At 48.2% G+C, this 25588-nt stretch overlaps 1 protein-coding gene across 4 annotated transcripts in view; it reads left to right on the forward strand.

Moving 5' to 3' along the window:
* APBA1 (amyloid beta precursor protein binding family A member 1) overlaps positions 1–19823 on the forward strand; it is a 241043-nt gene extending 221220 nt beyond the window's left edge. For all 4 annotated transcript variants that reach the window (XM_060154994.1, XM_060154996.1, XM_060154993.1 and 1 more), the window contains 5 exons: positions 1099–1278; positions 2763–2975; positions 13007–13126; positions 15083–15223; positions 16010–19823. In XM_060154994.1, the coding sequence (XP_060010977.1) occupies positions 1099–1278; positions 2763–2975; positions 13007–13126; positions 15083–15223; positions 16010–16081 (726 nt within the window). In that variant the 3' untranslated portion in view covers positions 16082–19823. The remainder of the gene's footprint in view (positions 1–1098; positions 1279–2762; positions 2976–13006; positions 13127–15082; positions 15224–16009) is intronic.
* Positions 19824–25588: the final 5765 nt, after the last annotated feature.

A 25588-nucleotide genomic window follows, 5' to 3' on the forward strand; every position in this document is an offset into this window, starting at 1 on the left:
ACATTTCTGAATTCTGAGACACTGCCTTCAGAGCTTAGGATGAGGGCTTATGGACCAGTCATACTTACATCTTAGACTTGCTGTGAGGATTTATGTGACGGTGCTTCTGCAGCATTTAACACAGCACAGGCTCAGTTGCTGGTGTCTCTCCCAGGTTGTAATGTTGGTTAATTAATGCAGGGAAAGGTTATCAAAGCCCAGTGCAGGAGAAAGAACAACGGAAGCAGAGTTCCTGTCCTGTGAGTGGTGTGACCTTCCTTGAACAGGTTCCTTCACATCTCTGGCCGCAATCTCCTCACCTGGAAAATGCATAATAATTTGTAATGTCCCATCCATAGATAATATGAATGAAATGAAATTCATAGATAATGTAACCTCCCTTTTTGAAAAAATTTTCACAAAATAACCAAAGTATTGCCATAAATATAACACAAAGGAGAAATAAAAGGAAAGCAAGCTAAATAAAATAAAATAGGTTGATAGACACACACTCACACACACATGCAGAACCACCATGCTCTACGGCCAGTGTGCAGGCTGATGGGAATGTGATTTACTGGCAACCCACATCCCACGAATAGCATTGATGCTGATGATTTTCCAAAGTCATGAAGCTTACTCGTGGTAAAGTGTTGGACAAAACAAAATATCGTCTTCTCTCAATTTACGGAATAGTTGTATTCTGGGACTGTTCAGTGTGTATTAGAGTGTGCAACTAAAGTCCTGTGTTTTTATATAAATTATAGTTGAGTCCCAGCCTTTAGACACAGTTGTTATATGTACGTGAAGGTCCAGTGGGATATTTGAAAGTTGTGCAGGATGTAAAACAGCTCGTCCCGTGTAGGACTGTCCTTTGCACGGCAGTAGGTCCAGCATCTCTGACTCCTGTCCATCAAATGCCAGGAGCTCCATCAGGACCATTGTCGTAGACAAAATTGTCCCCACTAATTTTGAAAATGACCTCTAGCAGGCACTGCTGCCCCATGGCGACCCACTGGGCTAGCTGCTGCCTAGGGCTCTGTAGTCCTGAGGGACCCAGGTCGCCCACCAGCAGTGCTGCCCTGTTGACCCCATCTCCCCTTTCCGGCTCCTCTCCAGGCTCAGCTGATTGCACAGTCCATCGGGCAGGCATTCAGCGTGGCGTACCAGGAGTTCCTCAGGGCCAACGGGATTAACCCCGAAGATCTCAGCCAGAAGGAATACAGTGACCTGCTCAACACCCAGGACATGTACAACGACGACCTGATCCACTTCTCCAAGTCGGAAAACTGCAAAGATGTAGGTACTTTCCAGAAGCTGTTCTCTGAGCTGGGCCAGCCAGGCCCACCCGCGATAGAAGTGAAGGCAGAGTGGCTGGGCTGAAGAGTGAGCTCAGGCCCATCTCTGTCTCACCTCACATGAGGCCCGATAAAGACTGCAGCCGAGGGCCGTGGCCAGTGAGACAGGGCGTCGTCTGCTTCCTGCAATCCAGAGCTGACTTTGGGGTGGGTTCCAGAGGCAGACGGGACCTGGACCCTGCCCTTTACCAAGCCCACAGTCTAGGAAAGGGCACAGAAGATTTTAGATGATGGTGCTGGTACAGGCACTCGTCAGAGACAGCTGTACTTGGCGGATTGGAGCCGATCTCGGCTCTCAGGTCTCAGATGATAAGTGCCGTGCTCCCCCAGGGACCGAGCTCTGCAGGAGTGTCTGGAGGAAAACGGGGCCATCTGATCTGGTCTGAGGTCTGAGTATTCTTTGGAAAGTGTAGAGGAGTGCAGAGGGCTGAGCCAAAGTAACAGAAGTGTGAGGGTCCGAAAGCTCAGGAATTGTCTGGGGAGCCACGAATGAGGCAGCCAGGCTGCAGCAGGGGTTGTGCATAGGAGAGGTTGTGAAGAGGCCAGTACAGGCTTTGGGTCAGAACTGGAGGGCTTGAGAGTCCAGCTGTGGTGAGGGGCCTGGACTTTATCCACTAGGTGTGAGAAAGTGATCTTTCTATCCACTAATGAATGTTAAGTGTCCTAGGCTCCCTGGAAGCAGAGCCTGAGATGGGAATTCTTGTACATGGGATTTGGGGGAAGGGTGCACCCAGGAAAAAGTGAGTGTGGGCGGCAGGGTGGTGGGGATGCCAGGGAGGAATGTGGCCTTGCTGGAGATGAGCATCATTCTGGTCCAAAGGGAAGCTCCAGCTCACACATCGCAGGACGGACCTTGTCCCACCTAGAGCCAAAAGAGCTGGCAGGCCTTTGTAGGCTGTACTAATCAGTCATTGACACCAAGGTCAGACGGAGGTGTGTTAGTGTGCTTGGGCTGCCGTAACAAAGTTCCCCAGACGGGGGGCTTCAACAACAGAAATGTATTGTGTCACAGTTCTAGAGGCTGGAAGCCCGGGATCAAGGTGTCCACTGGGTTGGTTCCTTCTGAGGGGGAAGATCCATTCCAGGCTGCTCATTTGCTTGTAGATGGTCATCTTCTCCCTGTGTCTTCACTCTGTGCATGTCTCTGTGTCCAAATTTCCCCCTTTTGTAAAGATACCAATCATATTGAACTAGGACCCACCCTAATTATTTTATTTTAGCTTGACTGCCTGTGAAAAGCTCTTATCTCCAAACAAGGTAATATATGCCATGGAATATAGAGAGGACAGGACGCATTTGGGTTGGAGTCATCAGGGAAATGTCTGTCATGCTTAGTCAAGACAGGAATAGGGAAAATGCTTTGATTTCTGTTGCTACCCTGGATGGTTGCTGATTCAGGCTTTCTACATGTTTTCCTCCTTTCAGGTCTTCATAGAGAAGCAGAAAGGGGAAATCCTAGGTGTGGTGATTGTGGAGTCTGGCTGGGGATCCATCTTGCCAACCGTGATCATAGCCAACATGATGCACGGAGGCCCAGCGGAGAAATCGGGGAAGCTGAATATTGGGGACCAGATCATGTCCATAAATGGCACCAGCCTGGTGGGCCTGCCTCTGTCGACCTGCCAGAGCATTATTAAGGTAACTGGAGATGGGAAAAATCAACCCCTCTTGTAGACCTGAAGTGATATGAAGTCATTAACATTTGAGCGTATTCTAAGTGTCAGGCACTGAGAAGGACACAAATACAGAAGGCATGGACTTGCACTTGGGTGGTTTACCATCAAGTTGCCATTTACCAATTCCTCCCTGAAATTGTTTTTTCAGGGATGGTATATCTGGCTCACATAGCATCACTCACTAACACCATGCCCTCGCAGACATCACTAATCAATCACAGCATTCTGTCCCATTAAGCCCCCACTCAGCCTCAACAGAATTTTCCTCAGCTCCGTAATCAAGACAATCACTTATAGTCAGCTGGGTGTTCTTGAGATGACTTGCCATCCCTGTTACAAATCATGGAAATGCTTCAGATCCCAGGGCACTTTCCTTTACTGTGATCCAGGTGAGTGTATCCTCCCCAGAGCCTGCGTAACATGATCCACACATGCCACGTAGAAGGAAGGAAACTGGTACAGTCTATATACTCCTTCTAAAACCTGAACATAATTACTTCTTGTTCAGCCTGAATTGATACTGTTGTGTGAGGCTGAGAAGAGCTACTTAAAGGAAAATTGAATATGAGTATTTGAGGGCAAGAAATTAGATTTTCTTAGAAATGAAGTATCCATGTGTAGTCTCTTGAGTGCAGTGGAACTCACTGATTGCATGGGAAGTAGGAACAAGTATATTTTTCCTTCACTACAGTATCTGTAGACCCTGCCAGCTCTGTACCAAGCAGTGTGGTACAGGCAGACTAGGATCCTATGACTTTCTTTGGTTCCTTGGGGTTTCCTGAAAGACTGTTAACTAGAATATAGCTCTGTATGTGTGTGTGTGTGAGAAAGAGAGAGAGAGAATAAATGTGAATTTATAGAATAGTTATTCTAAGCAGAAGAAAATCACAAAAGAACATCCTTGGCCAAGGGCCCTGGGATGGAGGGGAGGTCAAGGTGAGCGTATAGGCCAGACATGTCTACCTCGTTGCGTTTTTTGTTTGTTTTTTATGTTATATAGGAATTCACCTTTTTTTCTTTCTTTTTCCTGTTTTTATCAGTATTTTTTATGAAGTATGGTTGATTTATAATGTTGTATTAATTTCTGCTATACAGCAAAGTGATTCAGTTATATATACATTCTTTTTTTAATACATCCTTTTCCATTACAGTTTATCATAGGATATTGAACATAGTTCTCTGTACTATACAGTAGGATCCTGTTGTTCATTCATCCCATATATAAAAGCTTACCTCTGCTAACCCCAACCTCCCACTCCATCCCTCCCCCAACCCCCTCCCTCTTGGCAACCACCAGTCTGTTCTCTATGTCTGTGATTCTGTTAATGTTTCATAGATAGGTTCATTTGTGTCACATTTTAGATTCCACATATAAGTGATATCCTTTATATTTGTCTTTCTCTTTCTGACTTACTTCACTTAGTACGATAATCTCTAGTTGCATCCGTGTTGCTGCAGATGGCATTATTTTGTTCTTTTTTATGGCTGAGTAGTATTCCATTGTGTATATGTACCACATCTTCTTTATCCATTCATCTGTCAATGGACACTTAGGTTGTTTCTATGTCTTGGCTATAGTGAATAGTGCTGCTATGAACATAGGGGTGCATGTATCTTTTTGAATTATAGTTTTGTTGGGATATATGCCCAGGCGTAGGATTGCTGGATCATACGGTAATTCTATATATTTTTAGTTTTCTGAGGAACCTCCATACTGTCTTCCACAGTGGCTATCTGACCAACAGTGTAGGAGTGTTCCCTTTTCTCCACACCCTCTCCAGCATTTGTTGTTTGTAGAATTTTTAATGATGGCCAACCTGACTGGTATGAGGTGGTACCTCATTGTAGTTTTGATTGCATTTCTCTAATAATTAGCGATGTTGAATATCTCTTCATGTGCCTATTGGCCATCTGTATTTCTTCTTTAGAGAAATGTCTAAGTCTTCTGCCTATTTTTCGATTGGGTTTTTTTGTTTTTGAGCTGTGTGAGCTATTTGTATATTTTGGAAATTAAGCCCTTGTCAGTCATATTGTTTGCAAATATTTTCTCCCATTCTGTAGGTTGTCTTTTCATTTTGTTTCGCATGTTTATTTTTTTTAAGTTTATTTATATATTTTTGGTTGGGTTGGGTCTTCGCTGCTGCGTGGGGGCTTTGTCTAGTTGCGGCGAGCGGGGGCCACTCCTCATTGAGGTGTGAGGGCCTCTCATTGCAGTGGCCTCTGTCGCTGCAGAGCACGGGCTCCAGGTGCACGGGCTTCAATAGTTGTGGCTTGTGGGCTCTAGAGTTCAGGCTCAGTAGCTGTGGCGCTCGGACCAAGTTGCTCCGTGGCACGTGGGATCCTCCCAGACCAGGGCTCGAACCCCTGTCCCTCGCATTGGCAGGCGGACTCCCAACCACTGCGCCACCAGGGAAGCCCTGCCTGTTTATTTTTAATGAAACAAATCTAAATCCTCATAAGGTAATCACACCCAGAAAGAAATAGTCCTTTTTGGGCTCATTTCTTTTTGTTATAAATAAATTCTACCTCTTGCTTAACATACATTAAAGATAAGATTAAAGGTCCTAGTTTGAATATGTATATTCATTCAGACATGTTTAATTGGGCTTCTGTTAGCCTGAGCTGAACTGTGAAGAAGCCAGAATGAAAAAAATAAATAAAAATTTAAAAAGCCAGAATGACAGTATGCACATGGAGGATAATTTATAATTGAAAGGGTTCAGTGGGCCCTAATGGCAACATAGAGGTGAAATGCTAAGAGCATTTGGAGTGGGGGAGCGGAAAATCTTACCTGATTTTTTTTTTTTTTTTGAGGTACGTGGGCCTCTCACTGTTGTGGCCTCTCCCGTTGCGGAGCACAGGCTCCAGACGTGTAGGCTCAGCAGCCGTGGCTCACGGGCCCAGCCGCTCCGCGGCATGTGGGATCTTCCCAGACCGGGGCACAAACCCGTGTCCCCTGCATCGGCAGGCGGACTCTCAACCACTGTGCCACCAGGGAAGCCCTACCTGATTTTTAAGGTGGGCCTTGAAGGAGGAGTTAGACTCAGGTGGATAGCAGAAAGGAAAGTGGCCTTTGGGAGTTTCTTCTGGAACTGACGGATGGTGGACTGGCTTTGTGTTGGAAGAGGCAGGTCTGAGCCAGCCTGAGAAGGCTGATCTGATGGTGTGATAATGTGCGGAAGCCAGGGAGGGCCAGGAGTAGGGAGAAAGGACCCACCCACGTTTGGCTTCTCACTCACACATGGCAAGGTTCACAGATGCCCTCTCACACCAGGGAGCAAGTTACTTATTAAACACCGATGCATGTGTGAGAACTGTCAAGGGGCCATGGGAGCCAGAGAGGCCTCAGACACAATCCGCACCCTAAGGAGCTTGGCCTCGATGGGGAGAAGGGAATGAAAGGACTGATAATAACAGTGATTGAGTGCTGTGCGCCTGGACCATTCTGAGAATGTGTGTGTTCACTCGCAGAACCCTACAGCAGCCTTCTGTAGGGTAGATACTATTGTGCAAGTTAGGAAACAGGCACAGAAAGATGATATAATCATTCGAGGTCACACAGTGTGTCAGTAGTGCAGCCAGGTCACTCAGCCACCCTGATATCGTTCCAGCGGTGTCTGTGGTCAGACCCTGGGGCAGTGGTTCTCAACCTGGGGGATCTTGACCCCTTGACCCCCCGGGCGTCATTTGGCAATGTCTGAAGACAGTTTGGGTTGTCACGACTAGGGAGAAGGAGATGCTACTGGCATCCAGTGGGTGGAGGTCAGGGATGCTGCCAGATATCCTACAATGCACAGGACAGTCCCCACAACTAAGGATTATCCAGCCCAAGTGTCAGTAGATTGAGAAAGCCTGCCTGCGGGAGATAGTTCAGGTGTGGGAGAGAAATCTGGAGAAAGGGAGGTCGGTGAGGGAGGGAGGGTGGGGCGGGGTAGTTGATCTACGTCTGGAAAGGCTTGGGGAGGAGGAGCCAGAAGAGAGGATAACTTGAGCGCAGGTGGGGCTGGGGCCTGGGTGGGAATAAGCAGACCTTCCTGAGGACTGGCAAGGCTGCATGCCTGAGCCCATTTACACACCTGCCCGGCAGTGCCCAGCCCTTGGCACTGGTCACCTCCCTTCCTCTTCATAAAAAACAGCCTGTGAGGGAGGGTGATGGCAAATGCCTGGTTCACAGATGAGTCATCAGCTACTCAGAAGGTGCAGACAGCATGCCCAGGACACCCCAGCTGACGGAGTCCAGATCCCCGTCCACCCTCCCTGCCTCTGCACAAAGAAGGCAGACGAGGTGAGGGAGGCTGTGAGACCCATGGCCTGCCTTCCCCTGGTACCACACGGGGACTGGTCTTCTGCCCAGTGCATCACACATCAAGGTGGAGGCACCAGCACAGGGCGCGACTGGCAGGCACACTGTCTGAGCAGTCTCCTAAGGGGAAAAGGTTTGTTTGCACGAGTAGCTGACCTTTGATGTCTATAAATGGAGTCTCTCTGGAATCGGAAAATTAAAAGGCCATGTGGTGATGAAAGAGATGTAACTGATGAAGATGGAGAGGAAGAAAGCCAGCACCTCTGTGGCCACCCTCGGCAGAGAAGTACTTAGCACGCAGGCCCCAGCTGGGACACAGCTGCCCTTTCTCAGCACTGCAGGGTGCGCTGCCTTGTCGAATAGAAAAGGGTGATTGGCCCTGTCCCCTTCTCCCCCACCCCGAGAATCTTCCTACTGATTCCAGCTAGAATTGCCAGTACCGAAGAAGACGTTTAATGGGTTGTCTCCTTGTTTTTAAGTTCTGTAAAAACATATCTTTTTTGCCTGCCCCTGAGCAGGTACTCACACTGCCCTACCCTCACCCCTAGGCCCCCGCAGGGGGGCATTCTGGGCTTCTTCAAGGCTTCCCATCAGTATCGCTTGTTTCAGTGTTATGTCAGTGCTCCTTGCGATGAATTTAGCGAGCAGCTCTCATCCTGGAAAATCAGTGCTTAGCAAACTTTGATTGAATCACCCAGGGATCTTAGTAAACTGCAGGTTCTGATTCGGCAGGTCTGGGGTGGGCTTCTGCATTTTCAAAAAACTCCCCGGTGATGACATCGCCAATAATGGGCTTCGAGTGTTCTGCATCTTGCCACTTTAATGCATGTTGACCTTCTCTCTCCCCTGGTTATAGGGACTAGAGTATGTTTCTAGAATAGATTACAGGTATTGAATTATTTTCTTTCTTCCCTAGCTCTTATATTTCCTGTCATAGTTCCTAAAGCATAATTATTGGTAGGCAAAGCATGTTAGCAGACCGCCTGTTCGTGCCATCGCCTCTACGGTCCTGCCCTCCAGATTTGTTTTCTTTTTGAAACTAGAGCACCACTTCCTTACCTTCCACAGGATCATCACGGGTCTGCTTTCCCGTTGCTGTAGAGACCATTCTGGCTTCTCTCCTCTCCCGTTCCCTCTTCCCTACTCTTTCCTCCCACCATATTTCTTAATTTGCTACACCATTCCACTGTTGTCATGGGGACGAAATGACCATTTATTTAATCGGCACCTCCAATAAAGTGGCAGCTGAGAAATCCGAGTTAATGGGACCCAACTTGAAGCATTGATGGGGAACAGCAGAGCAAGTGCGTGGTCTGGTTGTTTCAGATTTGCCATCTCTCTGGGCTTCGTCTTGCAGCACATATCCCCAGTCTAGAAATTCTTTCACTGAGGGACAAATCAGCATCTTAAATCAATGTACACAAAAGAACCCACCGGAGCGATGTGGACTTTTTAGGTAACAGAGAAAATAGAGTCATTCTCTTGCTTTTCAGGAGCTCTCCAAGGTTTTCCTGTACCTCACAGACATACCTGAACAACCCCACTGTTTCATAGGTGCAAACATTTAAAGCGGGTAGCTCTATCTGGAGGGTTGTGTTTCTGACAACATGCTCCTTATTTTCATCATCCTTTGCTCTTGTTTCCCACACACTCCTGGTCTTGTAGTTTGTGATGTGGGGAGAGAAAGGGGAATGGACTCTGGCTGCCCTGCCTGTGCCCGCAGCCCTCCCCTGAGCTCCCGGAGGCCTGGCTCCACCAACTCCCAGCGCCTAACACATGTGTTGGCACATTGCAGGTGATCCATACATATCTACTGATTGAGTGATAAAGAGGGGGCTCTCAAGGGAAAAAGAAATATATGCACGAGTGGTATCTGAGCAACACCCCCAAAAGAGAAGCCGATTTGTAATGTTAGAAATAGCTGTTTCTGAGCATGATAGTTGAGATGTGGTGTTGTCAGCAGACGTGCTTAGGAAAGAATAAAAATGCATAACAAGGGCTGAGATCGTAGCAATTAGAAGTGGAAGAGCTCTTAGTAGGTTTCAGCATTTGTTTTGAAGATGTGGAGACTGAAGTAGAAGGTGGAATAGAGGGTCTAAGGCCCTCCGGGCTGTGGTGGAGGAAACACAGCTGCAGCCCAGGTCTCCTGACCAAGCAGAGGCCTCTTCACCCAGCCCCGCTGGTCCCACTGTTAGGGGAAGAATTCCAGCACATCCCCGTGGGCATGGGTGACGGGACCTGCTGCTGTGCGGGAGGCCCGGACCTCCGCAGACTTCCTTCCCCCCAGGAGAATCGCCCTTGGCACATTCTGTCGCTCTCACTTGAAAACATGTCTTGAACCGGAGAAGTTTCCTAGAGCTGTTTCAGAAACCACGGAGGGATGCTGGTAACAGCTGCCTGCGAGTGCACACACGTCACCACAAGCCAAATCACAGCCGCTGGGAGGCTCCAGTCCTGCAGAAAACAGCAACTCAGGAGACTGAGGAAACAGCTGGGGGTGGGGAATTAAACTGACCTCCTCAAAACTCACACGTTGAGAGGACAAGCTGGAATCACCCAAAGGAAGTGGGGCAGCCAGGGAGCCAGAGCCCTGAAGTCTCGCCAGGTAGGCGAGTAAACTAAAAACACGGCCCCATGCAAGGCTGGGGGCACAGCTTCGTCCTTCTGTCACTCTCCCTGGCTTCTCTGTCCAGTAGGCTTTACTCATGAATAACACACACCCTCCCACTGTCTATATGGGGAATCATGGTGTAGGCGAAAATGCTCTGGGTTTGAATACAAATAGACCTGGGACAGAATCTTGCTGTGGGTGAACCTGGGTGAGTGGTGAAGCCGCAGTTTCCTGCTCTATAAAATGGGCATAATTAGAGCTGCCAGTTTGTCAAGGAGATTAAAGGAGACAGCTCCTGTGACTCCAGGTCGGTGCCTGGCAAGAGTCAGCGTGCAGGGACAGGTGGTTTGGCTAGTTTCGTCATCAGGATGGGTTTTAATGGACAGTGACCTTAGGGGTGCTCACACACATGGGGGTGGCTGACTGGGCACCAGGCCAACTGGCTGTCACCCTCCCCCTAGCGTGGCTAGCCCATGCTCTCATGGAGCACACTGGCCACAGGTATGAGTAGTAAACTGACATCTTTGACTCTGATTATCCCTGAGTGCATGTGAGTTCATTGTTCTGCAGCAGTGGTCTGTACCAGTTCTCAAAAATTGAGTGTATCGCCAGGAAGTGTGTATCAAGTCATCGGGAAGACTCATTAACACACAGATTGTTGAGTCCTACCCCTGGAGTTTCTGATTCTGTAGGTCTGGGTGGACCCCAGACTCTTGCTTTTTTTTTTTAATTGAAGTATACCTGATTTGCAATATTGTGTTAGTTTTAGGTGTACAGCACAGTGATTCATTTATCCGTGTGTGTGTGTGTGTGTGTGTGTGTGTGTGTGTGTGTGTACATTCGTTTTCAGATTCTTTTCCCTTATAGGCTATTACAAAATATTGGGTATAGTACCCTGTGCTATACAGTAGGTCCTTGTTGGTTATCTATGTTATGTATATAGTAGTGCATATATGTTAATCCCAGCCTCCTAATTTACCCCTGCCCTCACCCTGCATTTCTAACAAAAGTGTCCTGGTGCTGCTGGTGTGGGGTGTCCCCACTTTGAGGACCTGTTGGCCGAGCATAGGGGCCAAAAAAGCCCCTATCCATCCCTCAGTCTAGAGTGTATGCTCATTACTTAGAAGCAAAAGGTGTGTGGGTCCCTCCTGCCACTCAGAGAGGCAATTTACACTCCTGCCACAAATTCTGTTGGCACCAAAGTCATCTAACACCACTTTCACCTCTCTGCTTGCCAAGGTGCTTGTGAGGAAGGCAGAGCCTCCCTTATCCCCGTCCGGACCCCAGTGAGCCTCAGACGAGGCAGGTTTAATGTCCACGTCTGCGTCCTCATCCGTAAAATGTGAAGCAGAAGTCCTGACCTCCCGCAGAGAGAGTGTTTGCAGACTGGTCGGAGGGTGACAGTTGGCCACAGCGGTTGTGGAACTTACAGATTTCTATTTATAGACTAAGAGGCGATCACCCTTCGGGCTGAAATGGATTTGTCATTGTCCTCCCGGGCCTCTCTTTCCACTTCGCCGATAGAGGGCACACACTGGACCGGTCTGTGAATTGATGGGGCAGGGGGGTGAGGGGGGCATCTCCAGGGGATACGATGGACTTGGTGGAATAGAGCCTACCTTTGCCTGTCCCTCCTCTGCTGGTGGAGAGGCTGTCCACTCACCCCACAGTACCGTCTTTTAGGAAGAGCTTCTCCCCTCAGCTCTGGCCCTTTGGAGGAGTGGACCTTGGCAGGCCTGGCGCTGTTTCCCAATCAGCTGGCCTCGCGAGCTGGGAGTGCAGTGGGACAGGCATCAGACGGGAGTGCTGAGTTCTCCCCGCCTCAGCTCTCAAAGCAGGGCCTCCAGCCACAAGCGGTGTGGCCTCTCTACCCTGGCCCTTTCCCTGTGTGCCATGATGGAAGCGGGCTGGAAAGCACCTGCTGTTGGCCATTTGGTCTGGACCATCTGGCAAGTGGGAGTTGCCTGAGGCAGAGCACGCAAGCTGGGGAGATGTCGGGGGGCGGGGAGAGTTCATTTCGGGACTGAATTACTTTTGTCTGGCACCTTCCTCTTGGGTGAGGCTCACAAGTCGGTGGCGGGACCAGCAGGAGAAGCAGCTTCCCACCGACTGAATGAGGGAAAGCGTAGCTTTGTGATGATTTTCTAGGGGTTCTCCTGTGCAGACCCGGGCTCTGGTCCCTGCTGAGCGTGTGTTCAAGGGGCAGGAAGACATGCCTGAGCTCCGCTTAGATCAGAGCGGGGTGAAGGAAGCTCTCTAAATAGGCTCAGAAACCAGATGGGAGTCCCTCTTTATCTTTAAAAACCAATTTTGCCTCTATACTCCATTCCAATTTAGAGGGAGGGACGAGTTACCAGGGAGCATGAAATCGGAGATGACCATTAAGCCCTATTTCCTCCTACTTCCCTCTCCACCAGCGCTGGTCCTACCACCCTATTCATTCTCCCAAGGAGGCCTTCACTGACTGCAGTCCTGCCTCTGTGCCCTGCTTCCCCCCAGATACTCGTGGGAATGTCGATAAACTGTAGAATCCCTAACAGGCAGAGAGAATGGGGAAGCAGGACCACCAGGGGCGAGAGACAGCAAGCCCTGATGAATTGGGCTGTTGTGTGAATTAGTTGTCCTTTGTTAGAAAAGGAGGAAATGCTACGAGTATGCGTTTCAGAGAAAAAGTTCCTTTCGTGCTTGTCTCCCACCTGACCAGGAGACAGACTGTGCATCCTTCATCTTTCAAGCCAAAATGTACATGTGGCAGTTTTCCTCTTAGCTGCACAGACGATCGCCTTTTTCAGATGCCTTGAATGCAGCCTGTTTCCCAAAATGAAGACATTGCCCACAGAAACTGGTCTCTGCGTGGGCTAAAAGGGCTCCACGTACACCTAATGGTTTTCTCCCCTAGGCTGACAGAATCTAGCTTGGACTGTCCGACGCAGGCGCTATCAGGCTGGACGCGGGGCACTGTGGAGTCAACGAAGAAACCGAGGCTCAGTGCAGCATCTTTTGCCTTTGGTGCCGTCTGCATTTCTCTCTTGTTGGCATCAATGGTCATCGAATCCCCTGTGCTTTATTCACATTTCAGGGCTTGAAGAATCAGGCCCGGGTCAAGCTGAATATCGTGAGGTGTCCCCCAGTGACCACCGTGTTGATCAGGAGACCAGACCTTCGCTACCAGCTGGGGTTCAGTGTCCAGAACGGAATCGTAAGTGCAACCCCACACCTTTTCCAAACGTCTGACACACGAAACCGCGGCCCAGGGTTTGGGTTTTGGGGCTGTTCTTGAAAGCTGGTCATTTTCCAGAAAGAATCCAGCAAGGAAGGGACGAATGGTTGAAGGCAGACTCACTTCCTCCATGGGCAGAGAATTCTGTGCCTTCTGTGGGGGAAGAGAGGGACCCTCCCAGATCCATGTGCCCCAGAGCCCAGCGACTCTGTGATGCGCAGGGTGACCCTCCCAGCTGCCAGCTTGAGATAGTTTGAGGTACGCACCTTCCCAACCGCCCCCAGCCAGCAGCTTCCCAGGGCAGTGGGCGAAGAACCCTGGGGGCTGGGCTTCCAAACCCTTGGTGATACCAGTGCAGCCCAGGCTGAGAACGCAGCCCTGTGGGTTATGCCTGAATGATCGCTGCCTTGCCTTTTTAACCTGAATTTGGCACTTGGGAGATAAAGAGTACTTTCATCACCTGGATGTCTGCCTTCAAATACTTCCTTTTCTTTTTCCCCTTTATTGTGATAAAACATACACAACATTAAGTTTGCCATTTAAACCATTTTTAAGCATACAGTTCAGTGCCTTTAAGTACATTCCAAAAGTGGTTGTGTCCATCAGTGCTATTTCCAGAACTTTTTCTTCATCCCAAACACAAACTCCATAGTCAAGACTACTCCCTTTTTGTCCTGGTTTGCCTTGTTCTGGACTCATAGTAGTTCTGGGCTTTGGTGACAAATCTGTAACCTTCTTGATATTATAGATTTTGGATGTGCCCTCCTTCTCTCTGCATTCATCTTTGCAGATAGAAAAACCCTATTCTTTTTCCTCCCTTAATTTTTTTTTTTATAAATTTATTTTATTTATTTATTTTTGGCTGCGTTGGGTCTTCGTTGCCACGCACGGGCTTTCTCTAGCTGCGGTGAGCAGGGGCTACTCTTTGCTGCGGTGCGTGGGCTTCTCAATGCGGTGGCTTCTCGTTGCGGAGCATGGGTTCCAGGCGTGCGGCCTTCAGTAGTTGTGGCTCGCGGGCTCTAGAGTGCAGGCTCAGCAGTTGTGGCGCACGGGCTTAGTTGCTCTGCGGCATGTGGGATCTTCCCCGACTAGGGATCGAACCTGTGTCCCCTGCATTGGCAGGCGGATTCTTAACCACTGCCCCACCAGGGTAGTCCCCTGCATAGGCTTTTAAAGAAAGGTACACAGTCAGGAGTGAAAAAGTCAGCTCTGTAAATTCAAACCATGTTCTTTTGGGAAATTCCGATTGCTTTGTGTGTGGGGTAGGGGTGGCTATAGCCTGCAGCACTGAGCCCAGAGCCCTCCCCCAGCCTGCAGCCTCTGCCCACCGCAGTGCCTGGCTGCACTGAGACGAAAACCAGCCATGTTATCATTTCTGCCAGAGGCAGTTTGAACAAGAACCACTTGTTGGGACAGCCAAAGGGAGCTTCTGCCTTCTAGCTGGCCACACTTTGGAACACGAAGTGGGGTTCTAGCAGGTTCTAGCCCCATTTTAACTCAGGTAACTGTGACCCTAAAAAGTGGGCTGCTAGCATTACACAGTTCAGTGTTTGAGTCCCAGATAATACTAAACTGTGTTACACAGGCTGACAGTTTGAAAACATTGGCAGCTCTGTGACAGGCCCAAACAGCTCTTTTTACCAAGACCGAGCTGGGATGAAAAGTACTCAGAATTCACTGTGCCGCGAAATCCAGTGACGTGCTGCGTCCCCTGTGCAGAGTGCAAGAACAAGGGGGCCATCTGGGCATCCAGAGTCCTAGCTCTTATAAAAAGAAACAAAGAGATGTAAATGTCCACAGCCTGACCATGGCAGCTCCTCAGAGATGACAGTGCTGGGGATGGGGGATTCTAGAAAAGATAGTCTCCCACCCCCACCCAGTTCCCTAGCAGGCGATGCAGGCCAGGGTGGGTAACTTTGCCTTTGACTCTGATAGATCTGCAGCCTCATGCGAGGGGGAATAGCGGAGAGAGGAGGTGTCCGCGTGGGACATCGCATCATTGAAATCAACGGGCAGAGCGTGGTCGCCACCCCACACGAGAAGATCGTGCACATCCTCTCCAATGCTGTTGGGGAGGTAAGGGAGAGTCGGGGGCTGGGGGTCCCCCTGGTGCGCTCGCCCCCTCCACAAAGCCCTCCTGAGTGTCCTTCCCTGTCCTCAGCACACCTCCACACTGAACAGTCTGTCTCGGACCAGAATTTAAACCTGGTAACGAGTGGTTATCTTAGAGCTGCTCCTCAAAATCCCGTCACGTCACCCTCAGCCTTCTCCTCTGGCATCACCTCTTGCCCACCTCCTCTTTTTAGTTCTCCGATCTGGGCATCTTCTCTCCATAGCTGCCCAAGTTCTCTCCATTTTTCCCAGCTAATCCTGCCAAATGTGTCTGGAAGATTTTAAGTCAGATTCAAATCTAATCAACAGCTCCCCAGAGACAGTTCCCTGGTATGGCTGGGCAGGGGTCAGAACAGCTGTTCTGGGGCTGATTTCCGGCCGGGGGGAGGGAGGGAGGCAGGAGCAGCAAAACCCCACAGCGGTCCTACTGTTTTAAGGGTTTTGTCCTTTTGAAAAAAAAAAAAAAAACAACCAGGCCTGGTGAGAGCAAGAGCTTTTGGGAAATAAACCACCTTACCTGGTTTTCATTGTCCACTCTCTGTCAACCCTAACTTTTTAGAAGCCCATGGATTCCGTACTTCCTGGAGGCCACTTGGGTCAGGCCCCTGTTAGGAATGGTGGGGGGATGAGGGGTGTACCTTCAAAGGCGTCCCACAGCAAGAGGTGCCGCCTCTCCCGCTAGCCCTGGGGCAGTGCCCACACAGCTCTCAGAGCCTTGGTCCCCCCGCTAAAGTGCGTTTCTGCCCTCAGATTCACATGAAGACGATGCCGGCTGCCATGTACAGACTGCTGACGGCCCAGGAACAGCCCGTCTACATCTGAAGCCACGCCTCCGCCCCCGGGCAGCATGCATGGAGGACTCTCCTCACTTGTGGTTGTGTTTCTCGTGCTACATCTGTGTGCCCACTGAGACATTCCCCTCTCATACCCAGCACTCGGTTTGACACAGAAGGAAAAGAATCCACAGAGACCTCCTTCTCTGTCTCTCTCTAGTTTGGTTTTTTTGTTGTTTTTAACACCAGGGAAGTTTTGTATGCACTCCCTTGAGGCTGGAGAGCAGCCAGTATCCACCCAGAATCTGCCCAGGACCATCCTGAAGGGCCCTTGGGGGTCCTGAAGAGGGTTGTCACCGCTCAGGAAGGATCTTCCCTTCCCAAGAGGTGCAGACCTCTTAGAAGGAACTCCTAGGGGTGGTGAAGAAGCTGATTCAGCAGTGCCTATGATCCAACCACTGATCTCTGCTCTCTTCCAGTCAATTTCTGGGAATATGGTAGTAACAGGGAGGACCAGCCCGTGTCTTTACGGATATGCCTGCCCACCATGTACGTGGGGCATCATACATTATTTCTGCCCAGAATTTCTGAGCCAACCTTATGCCTCTTCTGTAGTTTTAGTTTCAACATAATTGTGTTTTCTAATGCAAACCTTTTCACCCAGGATAGAAGGGGAACTGCCGTGGACAAGAATACCTTCGTGTTGCAGAGAACTGGGCGATTCCCAGGGCACCCTGGTTTCCCAAGGTTAGCAACCATTAGCTAAACACAGGCAGGTGCTTCCTGCCTCCTTCTACATCACACGTACGTACACGGTCTCACTTGCATATATTTCAGCCTTCCCTCCTCCCTGCCGCCAGTGAGGCACCCAGAGCCCCTGGAAAACCCACGTCACCTCCATGTGAGGCCCCTTCCCCCAGCAGGTGAGGCCTGCAGGGACTGGTGAGCCCTGTCTGGAGAGAACCGCCCCTCTGAGGCTGAGGCCTGGCCCTGCCAGCACCGCCTTGGCTAGAAATGTTCTGGTGGACTCCCCTCGTGCCTCCACCCGACACACACATCCCACACTGGGAGTCTGGGAGCGATGGACTGTTCCCCTTGAAGATGAGGCCCGCTGGAATCATGTTATGCTTCCTGGCCCAAGGTGAGACCAGCCTTGTTCTCCACTCAGGACCATGAGGCAGGATGTGACATTTGAGGGCCCAGAACAGTATATAAACCACAAAACTAAGGGGACAATCATGACCTCAAGCGATGCCTAAGAAGCCCCAAATGTGTTCCAGAAACATCTTGCTGCCTCGTGGGCCTGAAAGAGCTTTTATTTGGTGTGGAACATTACGTGTTTTATCAGGTGCCTCATGTCCATGGGTTTTGTCTCAGTTTGGTGCAGATGTTTTAGTAATATCATGATTCTGAGCCAGTTTTCACTTACTCTTGGTCCAAAGAGCATTTTGTTTTCATGTGGGTGGGGTGTGGCTTGGATTGGTTTTTGGTTTGTTTTGCTCGTGACCTCTGCAAAGACAGGGGAAGAGAAACTAATATATTTTGTGATATTAATATAGTCCCTCTTCTCAACATCTGCGTTATTTATGTTGTGTCCATGGAAATAGGAACCCGGTGAGCAGGTGTTGGATAGTATGGATTTATACGTCGAATGGAGGGATTTCAGGGAGGGAGAAAGTGAATATGAAAAGGTTGGGAACAAGATACTTGTGCCAGAGAGCTGTGTGGTCAGTGCCCCTGGGATCTCTGTGCCATCTTGAGTTTTCTGCTTAGAGTCAGGAAAGCTGGTTGTTTCAGTGGCGTCAGTGGCTGGACTCCCAGTGTGGCCGTGGGACAGGCCCTGCTGAAGAGTGGCTGTGCTGCCCGCATGTCCCCTTTAGGAAGGGGCTGCCCCTTCTCCGGGCTGGGCAGTCTGGGACCCCTGGATGACTTTTGAGGACACTTAGCTGAATGCTGCTGGGAGACCAGCCCCAAGGCTGACCCACTGCAAACGTGAGGAGCGGGAACCTCAGCTCCATTTACCAAACCGTAGTGTCTGATGACATATAATTAAATACTAAAGAGGCCTAAGTTCACCTTTCCTTTGCCAGAAGGAGCGGGTAAAGTAGGAATGAAGCGTTCTGGGTGGTATTTTCAGGCATGAGGAGCCTTGGGAAGTCACTGGAGAGAGGCTCATGCCACCTGCTCCCAGGGTGACCGCTTGAGCCGCCTGCCCGAGGGCCCATTCCGAGCCCCCGCAATCCGCCAGGGGATGGGAACCCCACCAGCATGTCCCTGGGCAGCCTCCCACATAATTATATAAGGCTCTTCACCCAAAGGAGAGAAGAGACAGAATATACTTTCTATTGCTACTGCACAAAAATCTTGGGAAGTTTGACAGGTGCTGAAAAGGCCAGTGTGGTGAACTCTCCTAGAAGGCTAACATTTCAGCATAAGATTACCCACCACGTACCTCTGTGTTCGTAAAAGTGGCTCCTCACGCCCAGATAGCGAATGTTTCCGGAGCTTGGTCCAGGTTCAGAGGGCTGTAGTGTATTCTTTTCCCTGCTCCCACTGGATGGAGGGAATCAGCCCACCTTTGGAAGTTAACCAAGGAGCCAGAATCTTAATAGTAACTGTTTTTGAAAGTCCCACGGGAAGTGGTGGTCTGTTTCCCTTCTGACATCCCAGTATATATAGTTACATATGTAAATATCTGAAACCCCATGTAATGGGGAAGACTATGTACAGAACAGCCTTCCCAAACATGGCCCCGGGCAGAAAGCCACTCTTGCCACTTGGCTAGGACATGCTGGTGACTCAGCTTTGGGGACAGATTCCTAGATCCGTCGACCCCTCCTGGTCCAGCCAGGATGCACCAGAACCCACCCTGCCTCTGCCTTTTCAAATGTGAGCATTTCAGGGAGCCACCATCAGCCTTGGGTTCACGAGAGGACGAAGCCCCCAGAGACCAATGCCTGGAGCCTGCTCCCCTCACTGGAGCGGCTCCTCCAGGCCTGGAGCCCATCACAGGGCACTGGACTCCGAGTCCCTGCAGCCGGGTCTGCTTTCTGAACATTGCCCATCAGCACTGGCCTCAGAGAGTCCCAGAGTAACCTACTACCTCCCCATCACTCCCACCACCCCTTTTCACACCCGTCACCCCGTCCGCATGCAGATGAGACCCACCCACAAGCCCTTCTTGGGTCCCTCAGCCCAGCGGTGAGGCTGTTAACAATGTTTACAACCAAGGGCACCTCCTCTTAGGTGTGTTTACTCTCCCACTTACAAGGCCACTTGCTGGTTTGAGTTTCATGTCTGTCTGCTCCTTCCCTGGTTGAGTCCGACTTGAGCACACAACACTGATCTTACGTCCCGACCCTCCATCAAGGCAGTCGTGAGGACCGTGTGGGAAGGAAATTCCGTGTACATATTCAGCAGTCCCTAGAGTATGAACTTGTACTATTGTTCTGTAAAGAGGGTGAAATAGAGCTTATTGTAAAGCGCTGGGAGAAGTACAGTATTGTATTTGTAACAATATGGTTCTTTGTATACACAAAACTCAATGATCTCTATATATAAATATAAATAAATATATAAATAAGATCTATATACACGTGAGCCTGGAATGTTGATGCCGCACACCCACTGAATGTACTTCCTCTGACAGTCTGGTCACCGGGCTGGCCCTCCCTCCCCTCCTCCATACCGTTTTGGGGGTTGTGATGTATTTAATGTGTTCTCTTCCTTTATTTAACTGAACGCTAATGTCTGTAAGAGTTGCTGCAACAATAAACAAGAACTTCACCTCTTGGCCTGGGCTGAGTGTCTTAACTGTTTCGGGGGAGGGACAAAACTGTAAGTGGGGGAAAGATGTCGTCGTCCCAAAAGGCCACCTCCTACCCATCCCGTGGGACCTGCGCACAGCCCAGAAACCATTTCCTAAACGGGCAGGTTCTGTGAAACCAACACAGCTGTAAAACACAACAGGCTGTGTCTTTTTGAATTACGGTTTTCTCAGGGTATGTGCCCAGTAGTGGGATTGCTGGCTCGTATGGTAGTTCTATTTTTAGTTTTTTAAGGAACCTCCATACTGTTCTTCATAGTGGCTGTATCAATTTACATTCCCACCAACAGTGCAAGAGGGTTCCCTTTTCTCCACACCCTCTCCAGCACTTATTGTTTGTAGATTTTCTGATGATGTCCATTCTAACCGGTGTGAGGTGACACCTCATTGTAGTTTTGGTTTGCTTTTCTCTAATAATTAGTGATGTTGAGCATCTTTTCACTTACCTCTTGGCCATCTGTATGTCTTCTTTGGAGAAATGTCTATATAGGTCTTCTGCCCATTTTTTGATTGGGTTGTTTGTTTTTTGGATATTGAGCTGCATGAGCTGTTTGTATATTTTGGAGATTAATCCTTTGTCCGTTGATTCATTTGCAAATATTTTCTCCCATGCTGAGGGTTGTCTTTTCATCTCGTTTATAGTTTCCTTTGCTGTGCAAAAGCTTTTAAGTTTCATTAGGTCCCATTTATTTATTTTTTGTTTTTATTTCTATTTCTCTAGGAGGTGGGTCAAAAAAGATCTTGCTGAAATTTATGTCAAAGAGTATTCTGCATATATTTTCCTCTAAGAGTTTTATTGTGTCTGGCCTTATATTTAGGTCCTTAATCCATTTGGAGTTTATTTTTGTGTATGGTGTTAGGGAGTGTTCTAATTTCATTCTTTTACATATAGCTGTCCAGTTTTCCCAGCACCACTTATTGAAGAGGCAGTCCTTTCTCCATTGTATATCCTTGCCTCCTTTGTCATAGGTTAGTTGACAGTAGGTGCGTGGGTTTCTCTCTGGGCTTTCTATCCTGTTCCATTGATCTATATTTCTGTTTTTGTGCCAGTACCATACTGTCTTGATTGCTCTAGCTTTGTAGTATATTCTGAAGTCAGGGAGTTTGACTCCTCCAGCTCCATTTTTTTTTTCCTCAAGATTGCTTTGACCATTCAGGGTCTTCTGTGTCTCCATACGAATTTTAAGATTTTTTGTTCTAGTTCTGTGAAAAATGCCATTGGTAATTTGATAGGGAGTGCATTGAATCTGTACATTGCTTTGGGTAGTATACTCATTTTCACAATATTGATTCTTCCAATCCAAGAACGTGGTATATCTCTCCATCTGTTTGTGTCTTCTTTGATTTCTTTCATCAGTGTTTTATAGTTTTCTGAGTACAGGTCTTTTACCTCCTTAGGTAGGTTTATTCCTAGGCATTTTTATTCTTTTTGTTGCAGTGGTGAATGGGATTGTTTCCTTAATTTCTCTTTCTGATCTTTCGTTGTTAGTGTATAGGAATGCAAGAGATTTCTGTGCATTAATTTTGTATCCTGCAACTTTACCAAATTCATTGATTAGCTCTAGTAGTTTTCTGGTGGCTGTGTATAGTATCATGTCATCTGCAAACAGTGACAGTTTTACTTCTTCTTTTCCAATTTGGATTCCTTTTATTTCTTTTTCTTCTCTGATTGCCATGGCTAGGACTTCCAAAACTATGTTGAGTAATAATGGCATATATCCAGAGAAAACCATAATTCAAAAAGACACATGCACCCCAATGTTTACTGTAACACTGTTTACAATAGGCAGGTTATGGAAGCAACCTAAATGTCCATCGACAGATGAATGGATAAAGAAGTTGTGGTACATATATACAATGGAATATTAGCCATAAAAAGGAACGAAGTTGAGTCATTTGTAGAGATGTGGATGGACCTAGAGACTGTCATATATAGTGAAGTAAGTCAGAAAGAGAAAAACAAATATATTAACGCATATTTGTGGAATCTAGAAAAATGGTACAGATGCACTGGTTTGCAAGGCAGAATTAGAGACAAAGATGTAGAGGACAAACATATGGACACCAAGGGGGGAAAGGGGGGCATGGGATGAACTGGGAGATTGGGATTAATGTATATACACTAATACATATAAAATAGATAACTAATGAGAACCTGCTGTATAGAAACTAACACAACATTGTAAAAGAACTATACCCCAATAAAAAATAAATTCATCTGTATACCACAACTCAGAAAACTTACGTATAAGAGAAAAAAAAAAAACCTAATAGGCTGTGTCACCTGTTAAAGCCGATACTCCACAGTCTTGTCAGCCTCCCTGGAGTACTCTGAATGGGAGAGAGGAGCCCTCTGGACTTCTAAGGGAAGGAAGAGAAATAGAGGTTAATTACCTCCCTCAAGAAATGTCCAATAGGGGAGGTAGCATTGGTTAAGTGGATAGTGGAAGGGAAGCTCTGCCCTGTCCCGTTTCCCCCACTTGGCCTGGCTGAAGGCTCTTGTGGTGCTCTCTACAATTCTGCTTTTTAAGCTTGCTGGGCATGACTTCCCTGCTGCCAATGATGGGCTCGGGGCACCCAGTTCCCCAACACAGAGTATCTAGCCATGTTTCTAAAGCAAAATGCCCTTAATGCTTCTCCTCTATGGACACAACTGCCCAGTCTTCCCTCTATAAAGCCTAGTCCCAGCTCCTGAGGGTCCATGAGTTAGGGCTGCTGAAAGAATGTGGCCATTCTGGCTGTCCTGCAGCCTGTGTCCATTCTGGCTGTCATGCAGCCTGGCCCCAGGGGCTCCCTCCCCTCCTTTCTCCCCTCTCACAGAAGGCAGATCTCACCACATAGAGATGCCTGCTGTCAAGGAAATCAGAAAGAAAACACATCTTACTGATGTGTGGAGAAGTTACAACTTGGAAAATGACCAACAGCCTGTCTTTAAGTACCTTCTATGTGCCAGACACTGTTCCAGCACTTTACACAGATTAACTCAGTTAATCCTCACAGCACCTGAAAGAGGTAGATGCCACTAGTATGCCCATTTTGTCGATGAGGAAACTGAGGCACAGAGAATTCAAGGACTTATGTTTATTTTTCCAACGGCTCCCAACTGTGCTAGGACTTCCCGTTCTGTCACAGCTGATGAACTCATCATTATACTTTTTGGTCTCTTGGTTCTTACACTGTTTTCTTTCTAGGTTTCTATCTTTTGCAAACCTCAATTCCTATTCAATCAAAGCTGCCTCACCTCTTAAAGACTTAAACGTAAGACATGACACCATAAAACTCCTAGAAGAGAACATAGGCAAAACATTCTCTGATGTAAATCGTACCAATGTGCTCTTAATTTGGTCACCCAAGGCAACAGAAATAAAAACAAAAATAAACAAATGGGACCTAATCAAACTTACAAGTTTTTGCACGACAAAGGAAACCATAAACAGAACAAAAAGACAACCTACAGAATGGGAGAAAATATTTGCAAACAATGCGACCAACAAGGGCTTAATTTCCAAAATATACAAACAGCTCATACACCTCAACAACAAGAAACCAAACAACCCTATCCAAAAATGGGCTGAAGACCTAAACAGACATTTCTCTGAAGAAGCAATACAGATGGCCAATAGGCACATGAAAAGATGCTCAACATCACTAATTATTAGAGAAATGCAAATCAAAACTGCAGTGAGGTACCACCTCACACCAGTCAGAATGGCCATCATTAAAAAGTCTACAAACAACAAATGCTGCAGAGGGTGTAGAGAAAAGGCAACCCTCCTAACTGCTAGTGGGAATGTAAGTTGGTGCAGCCACTGTGGAAAACAGTATGGAGGTTCCTCAGAAAACTAAAAATAGAGTTACCATATGATCCAGCAATCCCACTCCTGGGCATATATCCAGATAAAACTATAATTCAAAAAGATACATGCACCCCTATGTTCATAGCAGCACTATTCACAATAGCGTAGACATGGAAACAACTTAAATGTCCATCAACAGATGAATGGATAAAGATGTGGTATATGTATATAATGGAATACTACTCAGCCATAAAAAAAGAACAAAATGGGGCTTCCCTGGTGGCTCAGTGGTTAAAAATCCACCTGCCAATGCAGGGGTCATGGGTTCGAGCCCTGGTCCAGGAAGATCCCACATGCCTTGGAGCAACTAAGCCCGTGTGCCACAACTACTGAGCCTGCACTCTAGAGCCCACGAGCCACAACTACTAAAGCCTGCCCGCCTAGAGCCCGTGCTCCACAACAAGAGAAGCCACCACAATGAGAAGCCCACGCACCGCAACAAAGAGTAGCCCCCGCTCACCGCAAGCAGAGAAAAGCCTGCATGCAGCAATGAAGACCCAAAGCAGCCAAAAAATAAAATAATAAATTTATTTTAGAAAAAGAACAAAATAATGCCATTTTCAGAAACATGGATGCAACTAGAGATTATCATACTAAGTTAAGTCAGTCAGAAAGAGAAAGACAAATACCATATGCTATCACTTCTACATGGAATCTAAAATACGACACAAATGAACCTATCTATGAAACAGAAATAGAATCATGGACATAGAGAACAGACTGGTGTTTGCCAAGCGGGAGGGGGTTGGGGAAGGATGCAGTGGGAGGTTGGGGTTAGCAGATGTAAGCTATTATAGAATGGATAAAGAACAAGATCCTACTGTAGAGCACAGAGAACTATATTCAGTATCCTATGATAAACCATAATGGAAAAGAATATTTTTAAAATGTATATATGTGTATAATGGAATCACTTTGCTGTATAGTAGTTAATTATCACAACACTGTAAATCAACTATACTTCAATTAAAAAAAGAAAAGAGCTGCCCCACCTCCAGGCTAGACTTTGGCTCCAGGTTCTGGGGGCGGGGCTTAGCTTTCCCCCCGTCTCCCTCCCTCTCTGCATGACCCCTGTAAGGAAAGGTCATGGGTGGGAGCTGGGCAGAGATCTCCCAACTTTAGATGCTGGGCTTGGAAAGGTCACAGGCCTCTCCCTGTCTGGGTCCTTCTGCTGATCCAGTTCATTGACTAGGGACTCCACGTAGACAAACGGTGAGCAGTCCCCAGGCACTGGGGGTCCCTCCAGCCCTCAACCCCATCTTCCCACTGGCCCCTCAGGCCACAGTACTCTAAAGTTTACACATCCTCAACCCAATCTGTGTCCCCAGCAAGTCTGCAGCCCCCAGTCCCATCAGCCAGCAAACTCGTGTGACATCCATTTCCCTCATCCCTCAGAGGACATGTGGCCAGAGACCCTTGACCTCTCTCACTTGGCCATCCCATGAACCATGTCTCCACCAACAATGCTTTCCACCAGCCAGTCCCTCAGATAAGATGGTCACCAGTGTGGGGGGAGGGCTGGGGCACCCAAACTTCACAAGTGATCCTCTTGGGGTTCGCCTCCCTTGGCTTGGGGCAGGAGAGAAATACTTCTTTCCTCACCCCATGAGAAGAAGGGATGTAAAGACGACCTCCTTTCCTACATTCTGCCCTCCCCCGAATGGCAGCACCCTGCCGCGATCCTCATGTCGCCAGGATGACGTGGGAGCGGCAGCTGGTGATGGATCCTCTTCTTTGGCACCTCTAAGCAAGCCCCCTGGAGGTGTGCTGTCCCCTGCGGGTGGTGTCTGCCCCCGTGGCTGAGGCTGTCTCTACCACAGATAAGACCTCATGCTTTCCCCTCTCAGCTTTTATCTCTGCTGCAACTGCAGAA

This window comes from Lagenorhynchus albirostris, chromosome 7 (assembly GCF_949774975.1).
Source record: "Lagenorhynchus albirostris chromosome 7, mLagAlb1.1, whole genome shotgun sequence".
In the NCBI taxonomy this organism is placed as follows: Eukaryota; Metazoa; Chordata; class Mammalia; order Artiodactyla; family Delphinidae; genus Lagenorhynchus; species Lagenorhynchus albirostris.